Source organism: Excalfactoria chinensis, chromosome 5 (genome assembly GCF_039878825.1).
Source record: "Excalfactoria chinensis isolate bCotChi1 chromosome 5, bCotChi1.hap2, whole genome shotgun sequence".
NCBI lineage: Eukaryota > Metazoa > Chordata > Aves > Galliformes > Phasianidae > Excalfactoria > Excalfactoria chinensis.
Window position 1 is genome coordinate 22,546,022 of NC_092829.1, and position 19,054 is coordinate 22,565,075.

General features: G+C 41.3%; 2 protein-coding genes across 2 annotated transcripts in view; both read right to left on the reverse strand.

The window, feature by feature from the left end:
- Positions 1-559: 559 nt before the first annotated feature.
- PSMA6 (proteasome 20S subunit alpha 6) lies at positions 560-10,684 on the reverse strand. Its single transcript, XM_072337700.1, has 7 exons — positions 10,450-10,684; positions 7,166-7,260; positions 6,068-6,149; positions 5,670-5,825; positions 3,606-3,784; positions 2,236-2,330; positions 560-773 (listed from the first exon to the last, which is right to left on the reverse strand). The coding sequence occupies exons 1-7, from the start codon at positions 10,523-10,525 to the stop codon at positions 716-718; spliced, it is 741 nt and encodes a 246-aa protein (XP_072193801.1). The 5' UTR covers positions 10,526-10,684; the 3' UTR covers positions 560-715.
- A 2,524-nt stretch (positions 10,685-13,208) lies between these two features.
- PRORP (protein only RNase P catalytic subunit) overlaps positions 13,209-19,054 on the reverse strand; it is a 35,174-nt gene continuing 29,328 nt past the window's right edge. The window contains exons 6-8 of the mRNA XM_072337979.1: positions 16,256-16,404; positions 15,230-15,425; positions 13,209-13,640 (exon numbers count right to left, since the gene is read on the reverse strand). Coding sequence (XP_072194080.1) covers positions 13,500-13,640; positions 15,230-15,425; positions 16,256-16,404 — 486 coding nt within the window. The 3' untranslated portion in view covers positions 13,209-13,499. The remainder of the gene's footprint in view (positions 13,641-15,229; positions 15,426-16,255; positions 16,405-19,054) is intronic.

The window sequence follows — 19,054 nt, forward strand, 5'->3', positions numbered from 1 at the left end:
CCGTCCACCCAAACACTGACTTTGGATTGCCCAAAGACTCCAGCCAGGTAGGTGACATCCAAATCTCAAAGTACACACCAGAATACGTTTCCCCTAATTAAGTGCTAGCTTCAGGGCTGTTCAACTGTAGCAGACAACTGTTAATATTTCTTCCCCCTTCCCAGTCAAATTTGTGTGAAGGAATGCATGGGGAATTACAGCTCAAGTTTTTTCTTCAGCTTTTGTTATACTTTCTCATACAAACCTGAGCAAATTCTCAGCTTTTAAATTAAGATCCTCTTAGTTTTCCCAGGGATAGAACAGTGATGTTATAAGACTTTCAACATCAGGGGAGAAGAGAACAAATGGAAATGTAACAGTTATCAAGACACACACCACAATCTGATACAAAACATTACGCTCAGAGTAAAACAGCTCATATGGAAAATACAGAGCTGAGGATAAAATTTATATTAAGATAAAATTAACAGGCAAATAATCACCACAGAAACATTAAAAGTCGTGTATTTTGATGAGACCTTCATAAAACAAAGATTAAAAAACACATTAAGAGGAAACATCGAGTATTTCAAAAACCTCTGTTTTATTTGTACAGAGTAAAATACATTGTATTGTGAACATCATTTTCATTCCATAACCGAAAGCCATTATTAAGTGTCTTCTTTTCACCAAATACCCTGGTCAGGCGCACAGACAATGGAAATAGGAAAGCTAATTAGTCTCTCTCTGCCAGAGCTACAAGGTGCATGTCAATCTCTGTTTCTGTAAGGATCCTGAAAGAACAAAAAGAAATCCTGAATAGCTTCAATGATTCTTCCCCTTAAACTCCAACCTAGCATCTATTCAAATCGGTTTTAGACATTTCAGCCCCTCAAAGCCCTGCTGCCAAGGCCACAAGCCAACATTTCAACTCTTTTTGAAAAACAAAGGGAGAATCAAAGCCACTAAAGAGCAAAGTAGCAAGAGGTAGAAAAAGAATAGGTAATTTCTCCTGTGCAATACATTTGCAAGCTGGGACCTGGTGAAAATAATGGGTATGATAATTAGTGCAATTACTCCAAGGAATACACATGTTTTTATAGCTTTTTCCTTCTGTTTGTTATCCATCTTTCTAAAAAGGACATGACTGGTAAATGAAGTTTGGCAGAGGGGTAGCATTGGAAAAGGGATAATTCAGCTCTTGTATGCTTTTTCAGAAAGTCTGTTGTTCTAAACATCCATTATCAAACATAAATTCACTCATCAACACCATATAACTTTATACACATTACAAAGCACTCCAAAGTTTGCACCTGTAGGGCTCCAAGGTTTGAAGCCTCTCTCCAATTCTCACCTGCTAAATCTTTAGATTAAAATAGCAGAGGACTTATTCCCCACCAAACTGTTACTCAGCTTTTTTGTTCTATTTTAATGGAAAAACAAACCAAGAGACAATGAAAGACTAAGGCAAAAAGTAATGAAAGACTCTATGGCGAGCCTGACTAGTAACACATACTTAAAGGGCCTTTTTGCATTAATCAACATGTCTCAAGGTTTATTCTTCCATTCTTTCACGCATTCTTCCACAGCTGTACAACATGCTGTGAGAAGGCTGTCCAGCACGCTGCATCTAATGTGAGGCACAGCCTGCAGCAGGAAGATTTCCAGGTATTGTCTGCTTAAGACTGACCTCGTAACCATGCTGCACACACAGGGCTGCACTCCAAATCAGACAATAGTGGAGGCAGCAGGGAGGAAATGGCAGGTCTTCCTTTCACACTGGGTGGGAACGTGTTGTACTTGGAAAGTAAACGTTCAGCCAATTTCAAACCACTGCAGTGATTTCAAGTCCAGAATATTTTGATCTTGTCAAAATAACTGCACTAATTGTCATATTGAAAGTAGACTCCAGATATCAGTACTAACCATTTTTTACATTCTCTTAAGCATTAAAGAAACATCTGGAATGGGCATAACAAGATTCTGATCACCTAACAATACTCTTTTTAAAAGACTGGATTCCTTAGCCAGTTTAAATACTTTAAAACAGCATCTGTTTTATTTTTAATTTATTATTTGAACAATGTCTTTCAAGCATTTTGAAACTACAAGTAAAAAATAAAACAATCAGAAAACAAACCTCAAACTTCAATTAATGACATTTTCTGAACTTCCCGTTACACAAGAAGTTAAAACAAATTGCACATAACCAGAGAAATACACCATGTTTTATCAACAGTGATCACAATCACTTACCTGAACTTCGGATTTTCCACTGTGACTACACCAACTTCTATTTCTGAAGGTTTGAAATCAATGGATAGTACAGTAGACAGGCATGTTATTGCTGTCTGAAAGGTGACAAAAAACTCTTATCAATAAACAGAAAGAGCTAAGGCATTTTTAGTAGATCTAGCATTAACGATTATTCTCTCTTCTAGTTTTACTTCCTTCCACCTCTAAACCTCAGCTAGTTTCTATTTGGTACATATCTATTGCCGTTCCAGTTCTCTCTCAAAGAAGTTCAACCTACAAAAGCCAATGGATACGTTTTCTTACCAGGAAAAAGAAAAAAGACAAAACCAAACCCTTTATCAGGCAAAGATTAACATCCCAGGTCCCAAGGACAGAACACATTCCCTAAGTAGCAAACAACAGATACAACCATTACAGTCCAGGATTACTCAAAGCACGTTACTTGCGTGGCTTCCATTTTGGTTTATTTTCTGGTAACTAAACTTACATTGGCTGTTTTTGGAAGTTGCATTTAATTACGACTTAACCTGTATGTATATATATTTTTTTACCTTAGTCATCACCTGTTTCAAAAGGTGTTACTTGCAACCTCACTCATGATTTGAATTCAACTCATAATAATGCTGAAGATGTATTCCTAAAATGATGACTGACCACAAAAAGCTCTGTAAAACTGCTATGTAGTCAGATGATTCCCAAATCAGTTATTTTGCATAGCATTTCACATATCTTAATACAACACTGTTTTAACTTACAGCAGGGTCCAATTGCTTCAGATTTTATACCTCATTTCAAGCGCTGATCTTGCAATGCAAGAGACTTAATGTTACAAGAGAACAAGACCAGGCAGGAGAAATAGGTGGGCCATACATGAGGACTGCTTAGATAGCTCTCTATGGTGTAGGTGAAAAAGGATAACTATAACACAAGCTCATTAACCCGTTACATAAATAGGGTATGCTTTTACAATGGGCCTTGAACAATAGTTCTCACAGTAGGCATAGCATCTGCTGTTCTGTGTGCTGAACTGAAGCAGTAGCACCCATCTTGTTTAAAACATTTTTTAACACAGTTTTAAGCACTGCTGAAGAAATATTATTCTGGTATGCCCAGAATCAAGCACTGCAACAACCAGCCACCAACTACAGCAGGACTGCTACAGCCACAGGTTCCACTTAGCTAACGTAACACAGAGAAACCAGATAAGAAGACCCTAATTGCTTACCAAATATCTTCAAGAGACTTTCTGGTTGAAAAGCTATACTTGCTCTGGCAACAGTACAGAACAGTCAGAAAACAGTATCAGAATCCTATACACCACAGGCATTAAAAATACTTTGACAAATCTTTATGGCCTTCTACCAGCCTACCTCTACAGTTTGTTCATACGTCCAATCAAATTTCTTCTTTACTTTCTTTTCAAGGAAACTGGTCGACTCTGTCTGTTTAACTCCTGCAGCTGTGGCCTTGAATCCACAGTAGTAACCTGCCGGATCACACTTGTACACCTGAGGGCCATGCTCTTCATCAATACCAATCAAAATCATACCTTGAAGAGAAAAATTGTTAATTATTATTTCCTTTTCCAATATTAGCAGTTTCATTGAACCAAAGAACAGTTTTATACTTCTCTCCTAAGAAACACATGCATGCAAAGCAGTAGATCCTTAGAAGCAAGTCCAATACCTAGACCTGAGACTTCCTCTTTATCTCTCATTGGCCTTTTCTTACCAGTGTCCCACACCAGACACACAACTCACGTTAGTGCAGACTAGATTTGTGTTACACACGAAGAAAGCTATTCATTAAACATAGAAATGCTTTGGCCAGCCTCAGTGTGTAAAGAACCACAAAGTCAGGAAATAAATCAGTTTAATCCTGATACAAGGCTCACCCAGCCACAGTTCACATCCTGTGTATTATATAACAAAGAGACTTGGAAAACAAAAGAATCATTTAATAAAGATGTCTTTTACCAGAAAGCAAGTTTACCAACATGATGATATTATCTAAAATATTAAAAGATCAATTTTAGATTATTTAACAGTCAGAAATAAAAAAATAAAAAGGGAAATATCAGAAGGCTACACAGATCTTTGAAGGCCATTTGGCTGTTTTCCATTTGTAATTTCAAGTGGTAGAAGCTGGTCAGATCCCTGCAGCACATCCATGTGCACCTGCACTTCCAGATCTACAGTTCCATAGTTTCAGCACACTCATTAAAAATAACTCAAAATAACAACAAAAAGAAAGCATCTTCTATTGCCATTAGCTTTATACCTGTGTAACTTTTAAATAGTAGTTGCAGCTTTGTCAGTGTCTGAACAGCTACTACTGCAAATGACAAAGAAATCCCTATCGACTATTTAAAAAAAAAAAGTATTTTTCTTTTGACAGTTTTCTTCTTGCACAGAAAAAAGTACACTTTCTATCAGTATCAACGTATGGGAAGTGCCAAGCAAAGAAATGATTGTTCCTGAACATTACATGTATACAAGCATGGGAAAACTTCCCCAACATGGAAACTGTGGTGCAACCCTGAATGCTGCTTTAGTAAGAAGTGCTTGTGTCTAGTATGATTACCAGAAGTGATTCATCAGTTCCGACAATATTCTCTTTAAAAGAAAGAAAAAAAAACCAACACCAAAACCAACAGTAACAACAACAAGAAGCTCAGGCTAAATGTTTAATGAAACAGCTATTGAGGAAACATCAAGTCTTCTACCTCAATTCCCAGACAATCTGCCAATATGGCTACACTTTGTTCATGGCCAAGTGTAAGAAAGCAAAAAAAAAAAAAAAAGGAAGTCAAAACCAACCTCAACATACAAGGATAATTAACTATGGTAGAAATACATATATAATTTTTTTTTAATTATTATTTAAACATAAGTTACGTTTGCTATTATAAAGAAATATCTGTGCGGAAATGTTGACAAGTAAAATACTAGGTACATCTTCCCTATAATACACAGAAAACGATTCAGTCAAAAGCACCAGTTAAGCACCAGTTAAGCTTATTTTTAGCCTATACACATTACTTAAGATACAAAACAGCTGAAGTCTGCGCAATCTGCATTCTCCATATGCCCAAAGTGTTTTTGCAGACCACATATGCCACTAAGAAGAGTTTCTTCCATTAACAGCCATCACCCTGCAAACAGACCAAGCCCATAAAACTGAAGTAAAATAGCACCATGTGTTTTAAAAGCACTTAAATAATTTACTTAAATTCAGAAGCTAAGTCAGTGGTAGAATCATGCTTTCAATTCAAGACTTCCAAGATTATTCTCACCTGGTTGTTCATCCCTCTCAGTTCCTTGGTTACATTCACTCAATATTACACACTTTGAAAACAGGTGAGAATCTCATATAAGTTATACTTCTTGCAAGATTAAGCAAGAAACAGCACAGACTTCATACACTATACTTACAGCAACCAAGAGGCCTCATTTCAGCATTCTGCGTATAGACCTGAGAAATATCCGCAATCCTTTTACATAGCATATCCACAGGGATGTCATAGCCATACTTGTACTTCCAGTTAGCAGCCTCATAGCGGGCTCTCTGCACCTGGGATCTGCTGTCAGCTAGAGAGAAAGAGTTGACATTAATTTCACTAACTGTGTACCATATTTATTGCCAGCATTATTTGAGAAAACCACACCCAACTCTAAGTTGTCTTAAAATACATACATGCGAAGTTTTTTAAAACCAGACTGAGAGAAACAAACTTCCTCGAGTGAATAATTATTTTTATGCGATACACAGTTGGTAAATTAAATAGAAATACTGACACTTCAGATACTTAAAAAGATGGTGAATTAAATACCTGTCATTCCTGTCATCACACAGCCAATATTTTCAGTAATGCTGAACAAATGAGTTACTGTGTTGGAATCCAGTAACTTGTCCTAAAGAAGAACAAGAAACAGAATCACAGAATATCCTGAGTTGGAAGGGTCCCACAAGGATCACCAAGTCCATCCACCTGGCTCCACACAGGAGAACCTAAAATCCAAACCCTATGCCCGAGAGTGTTGTCCAAATGCTCCTTGAACTCCAGCAGTTGAGGCCATGCCCACTGCCCTGGGGAGCCTGCTTGATGCCCATCATCCTCTAGTGAAGAACCCTTCTCTAACCTCCAACATGACCCTCCCTGCTGCAGTTCCATGCCATTCCCTCAGGTACTGTTGCTGTTATCAGAGTGAAAAGATCAGCACCACCCCTCTGCTCCCTGTGAGGAGCTGCAGGCCACCACAAGGCCTCCCCTCAGCCTTCTCTGTTCTGGGCTGAACAAACCAATGGACCTCAGCTGCTGCTCATACACCATGCCTTCCAGACCCTTCACCATCTTTGCAGCCCTCCTCCAGATGCTCAATATCTAGAAAAGGCTGTCAACTTAAGCATGACCAATACTGAAGTCCTTTTCTACCTAAATAAATTTTGAAAACAAACCAGAAAGACTTGAGTTCCCACTCCATGTTGTCTTCAAACACAGGAGTTTTACCCCTTTGTCATCAGTACAACACCACTGTGGCAAAACACTCACAAAAACATTACTGTTCTATTGGCATACTGGTTCTTTAGTAGGAATTAAAGAACAGAAATCAGAAAACTGACCTAGGGTAACTCAGCCCTTACCAATCAGAATGATGTGTGCATGTCAAACTACACCAGACCCTAATCCAAATTTTAGTTTTACCCCTTCACCAGCTCTAGAGAAATAACATTAATGCAGCACTTGGTGACAAAATACACAATTGAGCAGTAAACAAAGCTAGAATTCAATATAATCAGAACAAGAAGATATCCAAACTGCTACCTATGTCAATGACAATAAACATAATCTTAACAGTGCATCACTACACCCTCTACTTCTTTTATTCCTCATGTCCTCCCAGCCCTCCTTCCAAAATGGACTACTTACAGGTACTTTCTTCTGTGTTACAATTACTGCAGAGTCTTTCCCACGAACAGCTACAGATGTAAGTCCACCCTGGTTTATGGCCTTAAAAGCATACTCTAGAAAAATATACAAAAATCACAAAAAACTCTATTAGATATGTTAGTATAAGCAACTCTGACACATCTACACCCCCCAAAATCTCACCACGTTCTATTAGTGCTTTGTTCAGGTATTCCTAACAGTTTGCCTTTTATTTCTATTAGAGTACCCAACAAATTGTTTTAAATCAAAATGGTAGTTCTGCACTTGACCAAAGCAGTCCAACATTCATCTAACATAACTGTCAATCTTACACATCGTTTTCAACACGTGGGAACTTTCACATATTACTACATTGGAAGGATGTGATTTTTTCTGTATGCTTTAGTCGATACAGATGGAAACTGAAATAACAGGCAAGGCAGAGGAATTTTAATCTTACCACACTTTATGACTCGATATTCTAATACTACAAAGTTTTAATTTACTCTCTTAAAACAAAATCCGTGTTCATGCCTACTAAAGAGCGTTATTCAGACAAATGATTAAAATTCCCTTCATGCGATCTAAGAATCACACTTCCCTTTATTAACAATTTCGAATCTGGTAATACATATCTACCCTGAGCTTCCTAATACCTAGTCAAGAAATGAACGTTTCAGGCACTAACTAGATGTGGATAATTTTTTTTTAAATTAGCTATTTCAATGAGGCTGGGATTCAGAACAATCTGCTAAACCTGTATTCTAAAGCGTATGGGAACTGTTGAATCGCAGCCTGAAACACTGATTGATCACTTGAGGCAAGCACCAGTCAGCCTTGGCAGCACAGGTGAAGGCAATTCACCTGTGTGGCCAGAAAGGGTGGAGGCTGGCTGTACCTGTCCTAGGCCCCATTTAAGGGCTGACTGCCACTGAGGTAAGACCTCTCTCTGGAGATCACTCCTCTTGGAGTTTTCTACTGCAAGCCTAGGATGTGGGTGAGCATTTCATTTTTGATTGTCTCTTTCCACCATGATAATCTTTCTAACTATAAACCTGTAAAATATCAGCCTAACCATGCTGCTCCTCTAACTGTATGTTTGTTAATCATACATAAAACAACATGAGAAAGAAGGTAACATGGTTTTAAAAGCTGCACTCAAATCTATGGCACAAACTGGAATTTCTCCTCTGTCAGGCAGTGCTTCATAACTGTGCAGCTGTCTGAGCACTAGCACAGGTTGCCCAGTGGCTCTGGAGTCTTCTACTTGGAGATCTTCAGAAGCAGCCTAGAGGTGGCCCTGGGCACCGTGCTATGGTTGTCCTTGCTTGTGCAGGGATTGGAGAGGTCTCAGACACTCTCATCCAGTCTGTGACTCTGACACATAGGTGTGAGCAGGAATAAGTGCTCTCAAAAACTTTTGCTCACAAACATTGAAAGCAGGCAGAGTGCTGGCATTTTAGTCTGGTATCACTGTACTGAAAATCTCTGTTCTGGGAAAAAAAATCAGGTTTTAAGACAGCCTTAGAGCAACACATACCCACACCTATCCTCAACAGCACCTGATTAACTGGAATCTAGTATGCATACAAAGATTCACATGATTCAGAAAGAAAAAGGCTGGAATCATATAGTTGACCACAAGTAAATGTGGTCATGCTGCCCATGACCTGTGGCTAGCCAGCAGGAACATTAGTGTAGGATCATGCTCAAACTATTAACCTGGCTGCTGGCAGAGTGATTTCATACTTACCTGAGGTTAATTAGCACATCTAAGTACTTATCTCCCCATCTTCCCCTAGCAGACAGGTACTCAAAGTACCTTTAATACAACTTCAGACTGCACGCAAATACTCTCAAACACACATACAGATACTTCTCAGACCTGAACAAAAGATATGCAAGTGCTGTACATTTCTCATATATTAACTGCTGAATAACAGTTGATGAATGTATCCAGGAGTCAGAAACCCCCTATTTACTCTTTGCGACAGGACACAGAAACCATGTAAGTAGTACTGCAGCAGAGAGAGGTACAAAGGTGTTCCGGACCAAGCAGCGTGTTTTAAGGGCAACTGCAGGCTGTATTCTGTGACTCTTCCATTACATAGCCACTGACAACCAGTGCAAAAAAGTGTTGTTCCCACTAACCATACATATAAGGCTTACTGTGCAAGTTGCATACAAATGCTACATGCACTACAGGTATTAATAAAGAACCTGTATATGTATGCAGTCAGTACAGGTAGCTTTCTACTTATATAAAGATAGCCAAATGCGTGCCATTTCACAGTCATACCTTGTGAAAAGGTCTCTGCAGGACTGCACTGCCTACCCAGGAAGCCTATTACACACAGACCTCTTCATGAGAAAAACTTATAGTCAGACACAAAATAAACTACTGGGTACTACTGACAACTTCTGCAGACTGATCTCAGCAACTTCCTTTCCTGGAGAACAGAGAAATGTACAGATGTGCCATGTAATGTACAGAGGCTGCTGCAGCTGGGGAAGAGCTGCTGGGATCCAGGGAGAGAGCATCAGGATGGCGCTGCAAGAATAACTCGTCTGGCCCAGTCCGAAGATCCTTCAGGCGCAGTGTGGGTGAAGCTGTCTTTGCAATACTAAAAATTAGCTACACAGTTACAGAAGACCCTAAAAGGAGCAGAACCTGGTGCACTAGAAAAGTAGATTCAGTGACCTAAAGAAGAAAAAGAATTTTGGCTGCAGCTTAATCTCATGAGGTTTGCAGAAGCCTGGAAATAAAGGCTGGTTGCTATTATCTCACAAACCATGCTGCACAGAACACACGGTATTCAGGTGTAGCAATGGAGCGTGGGTTACTGCCAGATACAGACCCTACTGTTCCAGTACACATTGTTTGGGACAGCCCAAGTCCCATTCCAGACTGCTATTGTATCTCAGACTCCAAAGCACAACGCCGGTAACTCTAACAGATTAACTGAAGAGACACTTAAGGGGCAGCCTTGAAGCCCCTGCAATGGCACAGAGGCACTGGGCTCTAAAAGCCCCGCACCGCCCACGAGGCCGCACTCAGCCTCCACGCATGACCGGACCGCGGCAGCCCCAGCTCCCTTCTGGTTGCCGCGGTACCAGCAGGGCAGGGACCGAGCCTCCGTGCCCGGCCAAGGGGAGCACAACGCTCCGAGGCAGCGGCCCGACACGGCAGAGCTCTCCGCCTCGGCCGCAGCCCGGCGCCGTGGGGGAGGCCCGGCCCGTGACGGGGCAATTCAACGGCGACGTCCCCGGCGTTCGGCACCCACCGACTTGGTAGAGGCGGCCCTCGGGGGAGAAGATGGTGATGTGGCGGTCGAAGCCGGCGCTGGAGCCTCGAGACATGGCGGCAACAAGAGCGGCACGGCCCGAGGGGCTGTCGGCGTGCGGGACCCCACAGCCACCGCAACGGGCCGCCGCAGGAGCACTTCCGGGTCACTGGAAGCGCGCAGGCGCCCGAGGACTCCCAGCTCGCGCCCCGTCACGCTCCATCCCCGCCACTGCGCATGCCCGAACTCCGCGGCACCCCTCGGCCTTGCGCCTCTCCTCTGGAGAGCATGCGCAGGAGGGCGGTTGGGCGTAGTGGTGGTACGGGCGGCGGGCGGTAGGAGAGCTGGGTGCTGGGGGAGCCTTACGTGACGTGCCGCCTCCGCCGGACCATCCGAGAGCCGCCAAAGTGCTGCCTGGCGGAAAGGAGGGAGGGAAGGTAGCGGGAAACGAGAAGAAAAGCTCCGGTGTGAGCTGCGCGGGCAGCCCGAGGAGCAACAGCCCTTCGCTGTGCAAACAAAGCGCCTCCACGTGCTGCCTGGATGAGCGTCCTGTTAAAGAAATAAGCAGGCCGAAAGAGGCGGGTAGCGCTCTTGTGAGGAGCCGCTGCTCCGGCAGCTGCACTGCAGAGCGCGGTTCGAAGGCTGCCTCAGTCGGCGGGGGGAAATCCCTGTTCAAACCGGCCCATCTGCCTGCCCGCAGCTGCATTTCCCCGCTCAGTGGGGAGGGGCTGGATGGCTTTTTTCTCCTTTTTTTTCCTAAATCCGGGCATGGAAAGCTGTGCCAGCTGTTTGGATCAGCACAACTTCATTTAAAACATGATTAACTCACTCTGGTGAAGTAGCGGGTGCATTTTGGAGCACGTTGTTTGCCCCGCATTAGGCCTGCTTTGGTTTTTCCTTACAGCTATCGTTCTCTATGAATGGGACGCTGGGTATTTATTGTGAGAGGCAGGTTTTTGTCCCCTTCGTTTTGTTGTCAGCAGATAAAAAGAAGTGTTTAAAATGTGTGTTGGGAAGTCTCCAGCCCAGCAACCCATCACCAGCTGTGAGCAAAAGCAAATGCCCAAGGAAAAGCATTAAGGCTACAGAGAGCCTTTCATGATGCATTCCCTGGATATTCTCCCAGCCTCCTGCCGTCTGCAGGGACTTCCCAAAGCAGTGATAGCATCAGGTTATTTAACAGCCTGTGCTGGGGTTCTCTTTCATGAACTTGCTGGTTTCCCTTTGAGCTCCTGTGAACCACCTGCATCCACAGCACATAGAGGCAAAGGGCCGCTCAGCACAACGTGTTGTGAAGTTTCATCTGAAAACTCACATTTCATCCGAACCTCCTACCTGCCACCATCATCTGATGCTGCTTCTTCAATGGGAAGAGACAGCAAGCAATCTGTCCCCATTCATACCCTCCACAACACTCAAGATTCCTAAGACCTGTTTCTTTTAAGATCTCCTTTCCTCTGGGCTGAGGATGCTTTGCTTCTTACTCCTACCATGCATGAAGCTATTCTGTCTTGCAATATTGGAGTTTCATGTCAGATATTTTTTCCTATGAGAAAAAGGAGATGAGAAAAGCAGAAAGAATGTTCAAACATTTCATCAAAAAGCAACCAAGCAAGAAAATCCTTGACTCTCAAGTGTATGGATTCAAAGATTCAATGTTTTACTTACACCAAGATCAAACAGTTGCTCAGTACCAACAGTGTGGCAGAGTGGAAGCTGTATCACTTTGAGGACACAGCTTCTAGAAGTTTTCTCCACCTATGTAGCAATTTCATCAAGTTCCAAAGTATGGTTTTGTTTCACAAGAGTATTCAAATATTTTCCATGTAGTATCCATCATCTCTTATCAGCCATATGAGAATCAAAGTCTGGGCTGTAAGCTTCTGAGAAAGACTGTTCTCACATCTTTTTTAATATTATAAACAGTAAGTGGATGATCTTGGAGATGAAACCATTCCCACAATAGCTACAGCGTTGGCTCTTCCTCCAGTCTACTTTCCCAATGCAACTTCCATAACCATGGCATACCAAAGGCTAAGCTGAGCATTCTTTCCATCTCATTCCCATTCCCCTCACTCAGTGGACTACCAAAGGGCACCTGTGCCATCTGCACTGGTTGCAGGGTAACAACTCCTGCTGCGTTTGGAGGACTTGCCAGAATTGGCCTTTCTGGATTTAAACACAGGCCCATCCATCTGATAAATGGATACCAGGAAGTTGTTAACATTCCTGTGGTTATTTTCGTGTTGTTTTGTTTGTTTTTTACAGTACTATTGCACTAAAAGGTATGAAGTGTCAGGTAGATCTCGATGTGCTGTTTTGCCATTGTCAGGAAGAATTTCTAGTTACTGCCAATTTTTGTTTAGAAAATTCAAGCATTTCCATAAGAAAACTAGTCCAGTGGCAAGTCAGAAGTAGCAAATCTAAGACTGTGAAAGAACAACACAATATTTCACCAGTTGTTTCTAGCAGACAAAATCTTAATGTATGTTGCTTTGCATTGTAATCAAATGAATTCTAATTAAATCATGAGAAGTATTAGATCTGTATGTGCCAGACCAATAGTCGCAACCATGCCATTTGCCTCAGTAAGCTCTATTTTCTAGGTTCTGTGCAACACTGCAGCAAGGTCAGCATGCCAATTTTGAAGGTACTGAAAGCCTTGCCTAATTTTGCTGAAGAACAGAGTTTCAGTGTAGATGAAAAGCTACAGGAAAAAAAAAGAAAATTAAACAAACAAACAAACACACGACCTGAAATTCCAGAGGGAAAAACAAGTTTTAATTCAAATCACATGGAGAGGGTACAGAAATTACTTGTTAAGATGGAAATAACAGACCTAATTCATCCTTGCTGGACTACCATTTGTGTCCAGAGCTTCGTAACAAGAATGAGTCTGACAAAAAGCAGTTACTGAATTTTCTTTAGTTATAGGCTTCATACATTAACCCCATAATTGTACTGCTGAGTTCTCCTCGTCTGCTGCAACTGCCTAGCAAAACAAAAACAAACAAATAAAACCATCACGGAAGCAGCTTCATCTTGTGCAATTACGTTGTTCTGTATTTCTGCTGAAGGCAAAGCCATTTTCTTGGTATTTGATATGAATATTTTTCGTCAAAAGTGTCTTTATAGGGGATATGCCACGTGTCACCCGTAGTCTGTACCACACAGTCATAACTGCAAGCAGGCTGTGGGATAAAGAAAAAAAGAAACAAGTTTTTAGATTTGATCTAACACATCAGTAAAACACTGACTGCAGGTAGCTATTTGCCTTCGAAATCTGCACAGATTCACCTCTTTAGCAACTCTCAATTATTTGCCCACAAAAACAAATCACAAGATTTAGCACTGAAGGAAAAATTAAAACATCTTTTAGTAGTTGAGGTCTAGGTGGCATTATAAATGGTTACGATTCTGTCTGCAATCTCCGCCAGGTAGTAATGGTTTGGACATAACACATTACATTTTCAGGAATAAAGAACTGTTTCTCTGTTCAGTTAGATGAAATCATATGGGAATTAGTTCAGCATGCAGTGTTTGGCAGCTTGAACTCACAGGGCACATTAAAGACATCTTGTGTTTGTCCCGCTGGTATAAGTCCACAAATTGATTTGTGCCAAGGATGTTTTAAGAAAAGGAGTTCTCAGTAACACTTTGAAGAACAGCCAGTCAGACAAATACAGCTCTGGTGTACTGTGTTACAGGTACATTAACCCAACACGTGCAATACAAATATAAAAAAAATCACTGGTTTGCAATGATGGTTCTCAGAACATATTGTCACTCTGTATTTATACACTTGCAAGTCTACGATTGGGAATGTCCAACATCCAAAATCATTCATATGTCAATTAAGATTTGAAAATTATAAGCCCTGCTGCAACAAAATAAGTACAGCTAAAGCTGTGCTACTCAAGTTACCCTACATCCAATATTCGCTTCCATTAATAGGAATGTATGTAGCATTCATCTTTCTGTATATAGCTGTCGTCTTTATAAACCTGCATCTCTGCAGTCTGATTGTAGTGAAGAACATTCATTTACAATTTTAACTAGAGCACCAAGAAAATGAATCTAACTAAGAGCAGTATTGCTTTAATTCAGCAGTAACAATGGAGGTAGACCAGCCACCAAGTAACCACATGCTATGCAATGTCACATGATTCATTTTGCCCCAAAAAAATCTGTTCAAGCCTTATAAGGACATCTGTCTCCTACACACACACACAAAGAAGAGCACAGTATTCTGCTATAAGATGATATTGTGCTAGGAAGTCTGTGATTTCAGTAGCTAAATACCAACTACAGCTCTGACTGTTCTGGGATCTCCTTTGTGAAACTTTACAGATACGCTTGGATACCATTACTGTGAATATTAAAATGCAGGTATTTTCTTATGGCTTCTCCTTTAACATGAAGACGAGAGAATTCTATTACACAATTAGAAGCATAATGGTGCTACAGAGGAGAATTCTATAGTTTAAAATTTAAACCAAGTGAAAAATATTAGCACATTTTACAGCAGCGGACAGACTATTATACATGAGAATATAACTACATTTACATTATGAACATGTAAGGTGACAATTTCTTGACAGCTTTCATGTTTATGCTGTGCTTTGTGAATACAGTCAAATCTTCAGTGAAAACGAAGTTTTGAGCCCACTGGTACAAATCTGCTTCTTATGTTGCAACAAAAAACTTATTTCTTACTGAATTAGAAACTCCACATAATTAACATCCTTTGTGTGCTTTCTGAATGCAGCAGAAAACTTACCAAAAAATTTATATGTTTTCCTCCTGCAGAAGGGAAAAACACTATTTGGTGTCCACGCTGCCACTTACGGAAAAGAAGTCGAGTCATGCTGTCAGAAAAACAAGCTTTGTGATCCCGGAGGAAGTCTCTTGTAACAAACTTGCAATGTTTCCCTGACCGAAGGGTGGCGTACAACAAGAAGGCATCATCTTCAGAACTTAGCAAAACAAATGGAAAAGACAGAGAACATTCGCAAGGTTGTAAATGGCTGCAGGAAATGAATCAAACACTGACCTGAGATTCATTCATCAGCAACACAAAATTCCCATCATTATTTTAGTTCCATGTTAAAATAATTTCTGCTTACCATAAGGCACCAAAAGCAAGAGAGTACAATAAAAATACACACCACACAGAACATTCTTCCCTCATTACTGTCTGCTAATGCAACAACATAATCTTTTGTCACAAAACTTAACAATACAGTGCTATGTGGAACAGAACTGCTAAAACTAGAAGTTTTGGGCAACCCCAAAACTTTGTTGAAATAGAAACAATCAGCACCGATAACAAAGCATAACACAGGCAACAGCTCAAATCTGTGAGTCCCTGTAACATGGCACTGTAACAGTGTCCCCTTGGCTGCTGCTCAGACAGTAGAAAGAAAAGCAAGGTGACTTGACAGCAAAGAGAACAAGAGCAAGAACTAGAAAGGGTGATAAAGGAGAATCAATCTGAAAGAATGAGCAAGATGGAAGAGCTTTGGATTGGCTGCTGGGACAAGAAACCTGGTCAGAAGTTCTGGGAACTGGGATCACAGAAGCAGCAGAGACAGGTAAACAATTTCAAGTGATGTAACTCTTCATAATGCATCATTTAACATGTAGTTCTTTGAAGCAAGTATAGCGAGGAGAATGTTTCTTTTTCACACATGCAAACCAGAGATACTAGTAATAGCACCAAAAACCACAGCTATTAATAGTAATTAAAAACACACATAAATCAGGTGTGGATTGCCATTAAATTTAGCTATTTTCTTCAACTTACATATTTTCAGCAAAGAAGAAGTCTGCCTTATTCTGCATTTCTTTCATAACCTCTCTTTTCCAATTGAAAGAGTTGGTCAGCATGTGTTTGCGGCCCAGCACAAGCAACCGGGAATAGTCCTTTGCCAGGCAGTTGACAGCCTCTAATAACTGCAGGAAAACAAAGCAAATCAAAAGATTTCCTTAGCTGTAAGCAAGCAGAATGGCACAAAACACCAGTGGGACTTGTGACACATCCTCATTTCCCACAGCTCTTACCTGCAACATAAATTAGTAGTAATAATAATGAAATTCCTTGTAGGAAGCTGTTCACAGAAAATGCACTACTATAAAATTTTCCCGTCTCTTGCAGCTTTGCACTGAGCTACCTCAGGGACCTGGATCACTTTGGAAATTAAATAATGCCTAGCCTTGGAAAAGATATAGCAGAGAAGACCTGGCTGGTACTGGAGAGAAGGATCAAGCCCTAAACACACTGCTTTTCCAGCACCACCTGCTGTCAAAATCACAGAACTACATTTGATCTGTGCTGCCGTGAGGAAGTAGCAAGCTACAACAAAAGGGAATCTGTGACCTCAAGATGAAGGGTTTATGAAAGCCACATCCAGACTAGCCTCCCACTGCTAAACCGACATCCTGAGATAGCAAATTCACTGCTGCATCAGCTTCTCTTCAGAGGGACTTTTTGCCAGCCTCTCAGAGCTGCTCAGTGCAGGCACTTCTGTCCAGCTCCCTCTCCCAGCTTTTCTTCAGCATGTTTCCAGCTCCTGCCCTCCCCCCTCCTGCTCTCAGCAGGTGAAGGTTCTGATATTCAACATACACACAGGTACCACAGGAGTTGGTGTGTGTCACAGAGCAGTGCCGTTGGAATTCTGCCCAGAAAAAGTGAACTGCTTCTTCAGATGACTGTATGCTCAAAGGTGCTTCCTAATTTGCAACTGTTTGCTGACACTGTTGGTAGATACACGGTCTCCTGATTTTTCTCCAGTCCCTTTTCCTGCTTTGCTAGCTACTTCCCTATTACCTCTTCCCCCTGATAAACTGCTTTTCTCCTCTTTCTTGTTTTTCCATTCTTTCCCTCCCTTTAACCTCCCTTAAATTAACTGAGCTCAGTGTTAAAAAAGCGACCCAACAGCATACCATCCTTCCTCTAATTGCCACAAAGACTATGCTTGACTTACACAAATAAAATGTAGAATACAGGTATTGTTTTTAATTTCACAAGATACAGGTAATTTTGTTCTGAATACTGCCTTGCATAATGTGACTTTACTAGAGAGCACAGTGCCTCCCTTCGAGGCTGGAGCACTTGCAGAGGTGGTCTGCAGAGAGTCACATTGCCCAGGTGGGGGTTTCCTGAATGCGGCTACTCCCACCCACAGCTGCTTCTGGAGAAAGGAAAGCATGAGACACAGTAACACTTGCTTTAGTCAGAGAGGAAAACGAACGTAATACAGTTAACAAAGCAGCAGCAGTGATCCCTCACTTAACAAGAAAGACTGATCTCCTGTTTCCAGGAGTTACCTCAAAGTTATACTGTTGCATAAAACTACAAAGAGCAAGTACCCTATATGAAACAAGCTCAGCATAGATACACACTTTGAACATTCCTGCACCAGGTTGGCAGTAAACGTTGACTGTTCAATAATCTGTTCAGAAGGCAGTGGGTGGAGAACATTAAAAAAATACACAGCACACACATTCCCCATGTCACTCAAGAATTTCTTGAGAACGAGGATTAGAAAATTAGCAAAAGAATGACCATTTATACATACCTACTTATAATAAGTTGGTAAACAAGACCCTGACGGTGCCCAGGTGCAGCCACAAGTCAGTCTGAAGCTACTACAGATCAATGCAGGAATGAAGACCGCTGTTTACAAATGTATCTTGATCCCCAATGAGGCTCTCTGAAGCACTTTGTTATTGTTTAATTTTTATAGGAAAAGCATAATTAAATTGATGCATGTATACAGTGTGTGTGTTCTAAATCTTATTTCTGCTCCCTAAGCTGTGATTCAGAGAAAAATCTGGCTGAGTATGTACATTCATCTTTCCTTAGGACAGTCCCAGCGATAAGTGCGTGCACCCCCCAAGGAAACGAGTTCTTTTTTGTTTCTGCTGCAGTGTTATTTGATGGTATTTACCACCACTACCACCACATTCTTGCCCTTACAGTAAAACACACCTGCCAGCTATGCTGGAACAATCATTAACAGTTTCCCATTGGAAGGGAATGCTCCAATACTAGTTCCTGGAAGGAGCTTTGCAGAGAACCACATTCACACATAAATTGTGCACAGTTTACAAAGGATCAAACCCAGAAGTTAAGCTGAGGAGGAGACAGTCTTTGTCATACTGCAAGATGAATCCCATTTCTTCAATTGTAAAATACTTTTATGAAGCAAAGGTACAATTAAATGTCCTTTTTCACAAGTGCACAATGCAGCACTGGGAAGACGGGCTATGAGCTCACAAATGGGACTTTGAACAGGGCAGGATATAGATTTCCCAAGGCCTCACTGCCAGCCATCCGATCTGATCACCCTCCGCCACGTGTCACATTTTCAAAGGTTAGCTTTCTGCACACAGCACTTTTCCTTAGACATTACCGGTGCTTTCCCATTTGTCACATGGGAAACCCCTAAGTGCCATCACTCGGAGGCACAGCACTCAGTCCCTCAGCAAGAGCTGGCTCACCTGCACACAGCTATAGCAGGAAGAAATAGCCAAACAAATAGCTTAAGTCCAGTTTGATTCTAATAAATTCATATTAAACATTTTCTAAACATTGGGTGTT

Excerpts from the sequence above, each read along its gene's own strand:
- PSMA6 (XM_072337700.1), bottom strand. The coding sequence starts at position 10,525 with ATGTCTCGAGGCTCCAGCGCCGGCTTCGACCGCCACATCACCATCTTC. Across the intron at positions 2,331-3,605 it reads CGTATGAACAAACTGTAGAG|ACAGCAATAACATGCCTGTC; the intron begins GTAGGCTGGTAG and ends GTCACCTTTCAG. Across the intron at positions 774-2,235 it reads GTGGAAAATCCGAAGTTCAG|GATCCTTACAGAAACAGAGA; the intron begins GTAAGTGATTGT and ends TTGTTCTTTCAG.